Genomic DNA, 12,067 nt, shown 5'->3' on the forward strand with positions numbered 1-12,067 from the left:
AGACTCTCTACTATTGTCTTGTCCTCTCTATTGTTTATACCGTTGTCAAACCTTTTTGTATATTTGACATCTCTTTTGCCGTAGCCCTCTCTTTGCTGGATTTATTCTGTATTTATCCTGACTGCGCTCTGATATGTTGTTTATATTTGCTGCCATATCGTTTCTGACCCTGCCTGTCCCTAGCTACTCTTGTAAGCCTAGCCCCTTTGTTAATAAACTGTGTGATTTGTATCTGTCATGTGTCAGACAGTTATCTTTTATTTCTCAAATTAAGCAAATTATCAGACATTTTTGCAGAAAACATACATTAAAAGCTTTCAAAAATAAGACATAAAAATATTTAACTTAAATTAGAATATTTGAACATAAATTTTAAAACAAGAGAGCTATAAGTTGCTTTTTGAACAAATTAGAGAGGATCATGCTGCGTAAAAGTATAATTTTTGCAGTGTAGTTTTTGATGAAAACTTGCACTTGAAACAGTACAATTTGGAAACTGCACGTGATTGGTCGACTGACTCATGCACTGTTTATAAGCATGCTGTGACTATTTAAAGTGTGTAGATTTTGCATTGCATTAAATAAAAAAAACATAAAGTCATATTTTTTTGTGCCTAAAGTGATTCATTGATGTTTATCTGAGCTGAGAGTCTCAGAGCTGGGAAGGGACAGAGCTGGAAGGGAAAGAACTGGAACCTGTGGGATTGCACCATTATTGCAGCAAGCACTTCAGTTCATCCTCGAGACGCTGTCAGAGTATTGCATTATCTCCATTATCTCTTTCTTCAACCCATCCAGAGCTGGTTAACATTATTAAGACAGTTTAGTAACAGGTATATAGAAATTCTGAAGCTAACACGCTAACATGCAGGTGATATTAAAGAGGGGACGGTAGAGAGAGATAGAGTCAGACATAAAGAGAGAGAGAGAGAGAGAGAGAGAGAGAGAGAGAGAGAGAGAAAGAGAGAGAGAGAGGCTGAAGCAGGCCGAGCGGGTGGTCCATGCCTGTGCCAGAAAGAGACGAGTGACAGCAGGGTCTGCATCGCCATCGGCAACCAGCCCCATGGGACCAGAGCTAAAGAGCAAGCCCCCACCATCACCCATCATCACCCCCACCATCACCCCCACCTCCACCACCTCAACCTCCACCATCAGCCCCTCAGCACCCAACAAGATCTCATCAAATTTGTACATATCCCACTAAAATGCGCCCCAAGATGTTTGCAATGTTTGCACTGTATTTGCGACATATGTTTCTACATATTTTACAATTTAAACTACAGCTCCCATCCACTGGTGGCGCTGTTGTATGTAACACAACCTACCATGTACCAAATGTTGAGGTACAATCGCAGATAGCATTAAGAAATGGGGTGTTGAAACATGTGGCACCTGCCCATTCCCATATTATACTCTGCAACCGGGGTGTTGGCACAAGTAGATTGGTCTAATTACTGTATAATACCCTGCAATACTCTATAATTACTCTCCTAACACCTCTAACAAACTAACTACTCTAACCTCATTTCCTTCTTTCCCTCCTTCACTCCTCTATCCCACTATTTCCCTTTGTCCTCCTTTAGGCCCTGTCTAAAAATGTTTTTTTCCTTTAACTTTATTTATTAATCTATGTGCATCTGCCAAACGTAATGTAATGCAACTGGGGTGCTGGCACAAGTGGATCAGTCCAAATACTGTATAATACTCAGCAACCAGGGTATTGGCACAACAGATCAGTCCAATTAGTATATTATACTCTGCAACAGGGGTGTTGGCACATTCAGCTTGAGTCAACTTCCATATTATACTCAGCAATTGGGGAGTTGGCACATTCAGCTTGGGCTAATTCTTAAATTATATTCAGCAAACGGGGTGTTGGCACATTGGGCTGATTCCCATATTATACTCAGCAACCTAGGGGTTGCAACATGTGGCTTGTGCCAATTCCCATATTATAATCAGCAATTGGGGTCTTGGCACAAGCGGATCAGCCCAATTACTGTACTATACTTAGCAACCAGGGGGTTGCAAAATGTGGCTCATGCCAACTGCCATTTTATACTCAACAACTGGGGTGTTGGCACAAGTGGATCAGTCCAATTCCCATATTATACTCAGCAATAGGTGGTTGCAACATGTGGCTGAGGACAATTTCTATATTATACTCAGCAACTGGGTGTTGGTACAAGCATCTCAATATACAATATTATACAATATTACTCAAATAATTTATATACATAATATATTATAATTTCTGAAATTGTAATATTTTTAGTTAAAACACACATATTACACTGTCTCAACACATGGATGGCATGTAACACATTCTTTATACTAGTATACTCAAAATAATGTATTACATGCCATCCATGTGTTGAGACAGTGAGACTTGGTCTGCTTACAAAATAAAAAATAAAATATAAACAAAATAAAATATATATATAAAAATAATTTGAGTAACATAGTATAAATGAAGTAATTGTAACTAGGTAATACTGCATGCAGAAATGAAGTAAAGTTTACTAAAAGAAAGGATTGACTGAAGTTCAGTTCACTTATTTACTCTATGCAACTCTATTTAAGTCTTAAAACCGAGTTGAAGATACTTAAATTCATCTGAAATTAAATTTACTTAAAAAAAGCAAATGCAGAAAGTTACGAAACTTTTTAAAGTAAATTTTACGCATAATTCTTTTTAGTGTACGAGTCGTATATGAGCTGTTTTAGTCGTATATGTACGAATTCAACTTGAGACCAGGCGGCTGAACCACTCAAAACCTGCATTCAGCAGTTCAGCCTCGCCATCTCCAACGAACCCCCTTCCTCCCAGCTAACCCATACCATCATCATCATCATCATCATCATCATCATACATCAACATCACTCTTCCTCCAGAGACTGTTCCTTAAATACCTCCTCACTCAAAACACACACACACACGCGCACACACACTGCGTAAGACATGTCCCTGCTGTTCCTCTCCTGCCCTGAGGGGCATCCATGGAGAAAAATGCACAGACTGACAGACAGACAGAGAGAGACAGACAGAGAGACAGACAGACAGACAGACAGATAGAAACACATGAACACAATGTCAAGGTGACCTTCATGCTTTTCTACTGTGGCTAATAGCTCTACACAGTGTCTCAATGACCTACTACTACACTACTCCAACCCCTTTATTACATGCTTTAAAAACAAACAGGCAGAAACTAAAGGGACTTTCTGACCGCAGTCGTCCACAGAGTTAAAAAAGAGAAAAAAATCACCGGATAATTATCTAGAACACGTTCCAGACGTCTGTGAGATGGGCCTGAGTTCTCCTCAAAACACTCCAGTACGAGATACGGACTGTACTATGTTTTTGTGTATTTGGGGTTTTTATCCTGGATTGTGAATTACTTCAAAGAACCCCGTAACCCCTCAAACCCCTCAATTTTTATTATTCTGTGATAAATTCTAATGTAGAAACTACTAATGTGAAGATTGTGCAACAAGTTGACTTGAATCTTGTGGGATCCCACAGGGATCTATTTTAGGGCTGATTAAACTGAGGTTAATTATAGCAATAATATGGTTATGAAGGTAAATATGTGTGGGTCTATGTATATATAGGGTTTAAGGAGTTGAATATTGGGGAATGTGAGTGCAAGAAGATGTTTGGATGCTTTGGATGTTTGTATCCTACTTAAACACTGGGAACATGTTAAACTTCTGTTTGAAGATATTAAACAATAATGCCTTTTAAAATGTGCAATTAAAAGTTAATCAAAGTTTTTTTTTTATTCCTTTAGTAACACTGTCCAATGAAAGTGACCAAATTCTGAATATCTAAATATTTAACTTTAAATATCGATATAATATAGTTTTAAAATGTATAGATTCCAATTTTTACTACGTACTCGACTCACAAATATTCAAATGTTTTTTTGGGTGTATAAAATGTGTTTTTGTCTTGTGTGAAAAATGCTCAGATGTCATTGGAGGAACCTGTTTACCACCCTGCTATTGTACCTCAAATCAATGATTTTTCTTTTATCTAGGGGTCTGAAATATGTAAATATCTCTGCTCTGATTGGTTGGTTTACCAAAGATTTATCAGTTAAAGTGCCCAAAAACTTCATTGGGCAAGCTGTAAATTTCATAGTTCAAAAACATCACTTATCCATTTTGTGCAAGGCGTTCTTTGAAGAAATTAACTACCAAGACATTTTAGCCAAAAAACAAATTAAATTAGTCCGAAAAGATCCCCATTTAGAAGGCTTGTTCCACAAAAAGTACATTGGTACATTAACTCAGAAGCATCTTATTGTGTTTTTTGTGCATAGGGTTTAGGTTTTAAAGGGTTAAACGCTCAGGAAATGATGTTGGTAAAAATCTGATGAATGGACGTTCATCGGGAAGACCTATGGCTTGGTTTAAGCCCAAATCAGATTTTTTTAGGATGTGATTAGACCGGGATTAAAAGTGCTCTGGTCAGGAATGGGATAAATTAATGTTTATCTTATAAGTTATAAGTCCCTTTAGTGTCTTCCATTCAATTGTGCCTTTAAATATATAAGTAATAAAACACACAGCCATCGCTGCATGGCTTTTATGTTGTGCGTAAGTCTACCATGCTCAGTCTGAATCTGAATCTGATAAGAAATCCGAGTTCATCTGGCCACTGGAGTTTGCTTGGTCCATAATAAAGCTTTGATGCTACAAACCCAGGGGCCTGTGACCCGTCCCCTGCCCCAGTGAAGTCTGGCCTGCTCGGGGTAGAGTTCCAGGGGTATGTTTGGGCAGGTGGAGCTGTATGGATGGGGTCTCCAGACTCTGTGAACGGCTCCTTAAACTACCAGCTTCGCTCAGAGTTGATCTGGGCGACAGGGTATCGGTGGTGCGGTCCGTAAGTTGTGAAGTGGGGAGGGTAATAGAGCGTCTGGTATCTGAGGTGCAGCGAGACGGAGAGGTGCAAATTATCTCCGGTTCCTGTGCCCTGAAGGTCACAAGTCCTCCAGCATGTATTTCAGTCTGGATCTGTGAGGAAGGGGAGTGAATGATCCAGGGTGTGGCCTGGCCTTCAGTGAGGTTGGATGAGGGAGAGGAGTGTGCTGGAGTGCAGTGAGGGCTGCAGATCTTGGGGAGTTGAGATGAGGTCATCATGGATTCCATGAGGAAGGCGAGACTCCGCATTACCCGGCCCAACTCCGCTACTTCCTGGCTGAGGGTGGTCACCTACAACACATAAACAACAAATCAGAAGTGGAAGAAGGAGCTAATTTGCAGGTAACACTCAACACTGCAAGTACCAAATCTTGACACTTAGGTAAAGTCTCAAGTCTTGTCACTCAAGTTTTAATTCAATATGGGCAAATCTCAAGTAAAGTCTCAAGTCTTGACACTCAAATTCCAGGTAAATATGGGCAAGTCTTAAGTCAAATCTCAGGTAAATTCCCAAATCTAGTCCCATGTTAATATGTACAAGTCTCAGGTCAAGTCGCAAATCTTGAAACTTAAGTTCCAAGTCAATATGATCAAGTCCCAAGTCAATATGCGCAGGTCTTAAGTCAAATCCCAGGTCAAGTACCAAGTCTTGACATTCAAATTTCAAGTCAATATGACCAAGTCTCAAATCAAGTCTCAGGTCAGGTCACAAGTGAAGTTCCAAACTACTCAGGGCAAGTCTGAAGTCAACTCCCAAGTCAAGTTTCCAGTCCTGACACTCAAGATCCATGTCAATATAAGCAACTTTCAAGTCAAGCCCCAAGTCAAGTGCCAAGTCTTGACACTCGGGTTCCAAGTCAAGTCTCAAGTTAATATGGCAAGTCTCAAGTCAAGTCTCAAGTTAATATGGGCAAGTCTCAAGTCAAGTCCCAAGTTAATATGGGCAAGTCTCAAGTCAAGTCTCAAGTCGATTCTCTAGTCAAGTCAACACTCAAGTCCCAAACCAATACGGGCAAATTTCAAGTTAAGTCCAAAGCAAGTCCAAAGTCTTGACACTCAATATCCAAGTCAATATAGGAAAATCTCAGGTAAAGTCTCAAGTCAGTACAGGCAAGTCTCAAGTCAAGTCCCAAGTTAAGTCCCAAGTCCTGATACTCAAGTTCCAAGTCAATATGGGGAAGTCTTAAGTCAGGACCCAAGTCTTGACACTCAAATTCCAAGTCAATAAGGGCAAATCTCAAGTCAAGTCTAAAGTCTTGACACTCAAGTCCCAAGTCGAGTCCCAAGTCTTAATACTCAAGCTCCAATTCAAATCCCAAGTCAATATGGGCAAGTCTCAAGTCAAGTCTCAAGTCATGTCCCAAGTTAATATGGGCAAGTCTCAAGTCAAGTCTCAAGTCTTAACACTCAAGTCCCAAACCAATATGGGCAAATTTCAAGTTAAGTCCAAAGCAAGTCCCAATTATTGACACTCAAATCAAGTCTCAAGTTAAGTCCAAAGTCTTGACACTCAATATCCAAGTCAATATAGTAAAATCTCAGGTAAAGTCCCAAGTCCTGATACTCAAGTTCTAATTCAAGTCCCAAGAGCACCAAGAGTGCAAACTAGACCAACTAGAGTCTGTTTTTCACAGCACCTTTTACACCTGATATTTTAGTTAAGAGAAAGCCCCCCAAGAAGTGAACAGAGTTTTTATAAAACACGTCTCGGACGGCTGCAGCAGATTTCTGTAATGCCCTCATGGAAAGAGAAAGCCAGTCATCTGTGCTGCTCTGCTTTATATGTTCTTGCTCGTCTGACCTGTACCGTATATAAGGGTCTAAACGCCTCAAGGCTGAAAATCTAAATACAGTTCATGACCACAATTCTCAACAAAAAGAACATTTTGTAGGAAAAATAACAAGTATGAAAATCAAATTCCAGCCTTTCCAGCTAGAATTGTTTTATTATACACACAAGCAATTCAGTAGATGACTAAATAAAGGATTAAATAAAGTCTAAACGAAGATCTCCTCAGTATTTCTGATGTTTTCCATAGACTCAGATGAGACAATAGCAATTCTTTAACTATTCTCTTTTAAAATAGATGAATAAAAACATAAAATAGGAATAATATGACCAAGAACATCATGGAAAGACACAAATAGACAAATGAATAGGCTATTTATTAATAAACACGATAAAAACAAAATTGAGGAGGATATTCTAAACAAACACTACTCATATAACATTAATTCCTAATTAAAACAATAGTTTGACCCTGATTGTAATGGTGTTTAGAAGGAAGATTAAAGTTACCAGGAACAATAAATGATTATAAATTTAGAATTATACAGGTAAAATGTATTGAGCTACACAGAGTAGCACAATAGAGTAACATGCTAAATGTATCCGCTGAAAGTTGTAGAGGTTCCTAATGGAGTTCTGTAATAATCCATCCCATGCAGCTCCAATTTTCTCACACAGTTTCTGCATCTCACACATTTTCCATAAGGGATAGGTCTGGAGATTCACCTGGACATGGTTTAGTATCTGTCTCAAAGGTGAGCAATCGATAAAGGTAGGCTGACAGGTTGCAGGACAAGAAGATGACCAAAGATAATCTGCTATTGTACAAAACTGCCACCCTAAACTATGATTTTTTTTTACAGGGGACTTGAAACAGGAAATGCAATTAGGAATCATACTGTTTTAAACCTTAAGCCAACTGAAACACTTTTAAGCAATCTATATTTGATCCGTTAACCACACACAGTGCAGTATGATTTAGGATGTGTCAGTGTGTCTTTGCTATCATAACAATGGGAAAAGTACACCTAGGGAGGCTGGAAACATGCAAAAGGCATGTACTAATTCTCTTAATTAATCATGCGTGTGGTTAATTTTGGGCGCAACGTAAAATAAGCTAATCATCGTGCCTCTTGTCATTTTCTTTAAAAGCCAGGTGCGTGGTCTCAGAGCGGACCATCGGGCTAAGCGCTGCCACTATGATCAGGAGATTGCCGGTTCGAATCCTGGTCATGCAGCTTGCCATCAGCAGCTGGAGTCCTGAGAGAGCACAGTGTAACTAACGAGGGTGTTGACAATTTATTGCCAAGATAGCGATGAGCGTCTGACTGTTGGCGTCTGTCTAGGTTGTATTCAGTCAGTGGAGCTCCTGTGTTTTCAGTTGCCAAGATAAAGAAGCAAAACTCCAGAAATGTACCTGAACACACCTCATTTCCAGAACACCACGCCCATCAGTGTAGATATATTCAGAAGCATTGTTGTGAAAATAGAAAATAGACTGTTGGTGGGGTGTAAGATAGCAATGAACATCGTGACGCCTTTCACAGGGCTAAATATCTTGGGTTCATACTGTCTGAAATCAAATTAATAATAAAAAAAAAAACTAAATGTAAGAAAGGCTATTTTATTAGCATTTTCACACTGTCTTAACTTTTCCTGGGGTCCCCTTCATTTGGGATGGTGTTGAGCAGCTGGAGAAACCCTAATGGTTCAACATTTCAACATTAAAGAGACTGAAAAAAAAAAAAAAACGCAGTCTTTCATATATCAGCAGCCACAGCTGATCCTCTACAGCAGACCTGGCCATTGTACGGCCCACAGGTGTGAGATTGTTGGTAAATTAGAAAGAAATAGTAAAACTGTACGTCGCCCTTTCCACACTAAAAAAACCTGGGTGCGTGTATAAACAGTGTATTACGGTAGTCGTGCTTCTCCTGCACAGAGTGAAAATAGAACAGAAACTAGTTTTACAGCAAAATAAACATAATTTATCCAGGTCTAATCAACTAATATACACCAGAAATACAACTATCTATCTATTAAACAGTGTAACATACCACAAAAGTCTTAAAGAACATTGTTAATTGTATTCATTATGTATGTATTATGTATATATATATATTTTTTTTTAGAGTTCAGAGTCCTATAAAGCATGAAAATCAAAGGGTTATCTTGCTACATTTTAATGCACTTGTCCAAGCCCAAATCAGGCTAGATTTCTCTCACTGAACACAAAAAACATACAAATGCATTTATTGCTACGGAGCCCGGGAGGGGCCGTGGATAAAAAAAACAATTAAATCGAGTGAACGATGTAGCAGTTCGTGCTCACGTTTTCTTTAATTCGAGTGAACGATTTGCAACTCGTGCTCACGATTTCTTTAATTGGTGCTCACGATTTCTGTAATTCGTGCGCACGATTTCTGTAATTCGAGTGAACGATTTCTGTAATTCCTGCTCACGTTTTTATGCAATAAGACAATAAGCTGGGAGGGAAAGGAGCATTTTCTCTCTTGATCTGTTACAGGGGTGCAGTGATGATAATCAGTTATCTACCTTTATAACCTGCTGATATTAATGCACTAGTGTTACAGTTAGATGTACAGTACAGTGAGCAGATTTTGCCTGGTGGTGGAATCTCTACAGCGCGTGGGGGAGAGCCGTCCGCGGCACGGGTTCCCTGGCCGCGAGCGCAGGTCTTCACGGAGCTTATTTACCAACAATATAGACAAATATAGTCAATTCCAGTCATGATTAAAGGAAACAAACATTACTAATGCAGGATAACTGTGTGTTATTAAAACCAGATCAAAACAAAGTTATAATGCAATGTGGAACTGTTTATAATTTCTTATTTTCAACAATAGTATAACGTAAAGAAGTATAATTATATAAATATACAGCTATAAGACTTAGGTCCAAATGTACACTGTAAAAGTTAATAAAGATAATACAAAATTAATGCAAGGTGTGACAGTTGTCTATGAATGGCTCATATAAGAGCTGCTTTAAATATGTAACACTATATAAAATCAAAATAGCTGGTCTAAAATACTATTAATACAATGTATTAAGATATTTAGTAAATAGGCATTTCATATAATAATTTGGATCAATTTGATAATTTATTCCAATATGTTTCCTAAAATAATTAAGTTTCTATATCTGATGAAATGTCCTGAATATCTGCTTATTCTCAAATCACAGTGTCCTGCCCAGAAACATGCCACAAGCTTCAAATAAAAAAATATAATAATTATAAACTTCTTAAATGTATATTTTCTGAATTATGTGTTTATTTATTATACAAATTATTAAAATATAGATTAAATCTATCATAAAAGTAATAATGATGTAACCAGATTTAAGAAGGTGTGCATTTCCTTGGAGGCTGGCTGAATGTTATTTAGAAATTAATAAACACATTTGCACATTGCATTATAACTTTGTTTTGATCTGGTTTTAATAACACACAGTTGTCCTGCATCAGTAAAATGTTTGTTTCCTTTATTCATGACTGGAATTGACTGTATTTGTCTACATTGTTGGTAAATAAGCTCCGTGAAGACCTGCGCGCGCGGCAGGTGTCTGGCGGCGGGGGAACCGATGCCGCGGACGGCTCTCCCCCACGCGCTGTAGAGATTCCACCACCAGGCAAAATCTGCTCACTGTACTGTACATCTAACTGTAACACTAGTGCATTAATAACAGCAGGTTATAAAGGTAGATAACTGATTATCATTACTGCACCCCTGTAACAGATCAAGAGAGAAAATGCTCCTTTCCCTCCGAGCTTCTTGTCTTATTGCGCATAAAAACGTGAGCAGGAATTACAGAAATCGTTCACTCGAATTACAGAAATCGTGCGCACGAATTACAGAAATCGTGAGCACGAATTAAAGAAATAGTGAGCACGAATTGCAAATCGTTCACTCGAATTAAAGAAAACGTGAGCACGAACTGCTACATCGTTCACTCGATTTTATTATTTTTTTTATCCACGGCCCCTCCCGGGCTCCGTATATTGCATTTTCTGTATAAAGTAAAATGTTGCTGGTCTTTTAAAAAATAGATTTTTTTGTGTAAAGCTGTGCTTCTAGTAAACTCATAATGTTGCACTTTTTCAAAACATTTTTTTCATAAATGTTCGTTAAATATAATTAAGTGCTCAACATTTTCACTGCATCGCTGTAATGTTATAATTATATAATCCACCACATTTTATTGTATCAGTGTAATGTTTCATTTACTTTATTATTTATTTTGGTAACACTTTATAATAAGGGTACAAGTCATGACATTAATTAAGGGATTCATTAAGGATGAACAAACATATTAATAACTGCAAGGTTAAATTCCTCACCATTAACTAATGTGTGTATGAATGAATGAATATGAGGGTAATGAAGGCTTTGTACACTATACGTATATACCAGTAATTAATATGTTAATTAAGCATGTGGTTTCCATTTGAGATCCTACATCCCCTTCCTCATATAATTCTGTAAAACATCTGCCTTCTTAATGCACATGGTTTGTTTTAGTTTAGTTCCATACTTTCATATTTTATAAAATGATAACATTTAAAATCATACATACAAAAATACACTTATATTTTTGAGGATACAACACAGACACCTGCATGTCCATCCTGCCATCTTTTCCAGAATGCTTGCACTAGAGGTGGGCGGATCGATCCAAATATCGATAATATCGATACCAACGCTGGTATTGGTATTGAGCAATACTCGTGTAAAAATATCGATATTCAAGCTTTTTTCTCTGCCGCACGCACTGACTGCTGCGCACGAGATTCACCACAGTCTACTCTCCGGTCTCTTGTTGTTGCACATGCGTCACATGGCTCAGCAAAGCCAGCCAAACCGCCACGCAGGTAGGCTCAGCCTGGCCCCGCCCACTCAGCGCTCTCCTCGAGTCGACACGCCTCTACCTCAGGAGATTAGTGTTGAGTGATATTTTTTTACACTCTGTTTAATTAAGAAAAACTTGCATTTGAATTGCACTGAAAGGAAGACAATTCCTTATTTTTAATTGTTTTTCCAAATGACAATTCTATTAAAAAAAAGAAACAAAGAAAGAAAGAACTAGAAAAGATGTCTAGTGAGGGGAGAATTTTTATTTTATTTTTTAATATTTTTTTACTTTATATTTAAACTTTGTTTTGTTACTGTTCCATTGTTTCTAAACAAAAAATGTTGATTGTGATACTAAAGTATTTTGTTATCACTTACAATGTTTGGTGAAATTATATCCTAGGTTTTTGGATCATTTGGATCTATAAAGCTTAAATATTAAAAAGTATCGGTATCAGTATCGATATCGGCAATA

At 38.0% G+C, this 12,067-nt stretch overlaps 1 protein-coding gene across 1 annotated transcript in view; it reads right to left on the reverse strand.

Annotated features, from left to right (window-relative positions):
• Positions 1-2,490: 2,490 nt before the first annotated feature.
• The window catches only part of kcnh8 (potassium voltage-gated channel, subfamily H (eag-related), member 8), a 167,551-nt gene continuing 157,974 nt past the window's right edge, over positions 2,491-12,067 (reverse strand). The window contains exon 16 of the mRNA XM_049476012.1: positions 2,491-5,220. Coding sequence (XP_049331969.1) covers positions 4,702-5,220 — 519 coding nt within the window. The 3' untranslated portion in view covers positions 2,491-4,701. The remainder of the gene's footprint in view (positions 5,221-12,067) is intronic.

This window comes from Astyanax mexicanus, chromosome 3, assembly GCF_023375975.1.
Source record: "Astyanax mexicanus isolate ESR-SI-001 chromosome 3, AstMex3_surface, whole genome shotgun sequence".
Lineage (NCBI taxonomy): Eukaryota > Metazoa > Chordata > Actinopteri > Characiformes > Acestrorhamphidae > Astyanax > Astyanax mexicanus.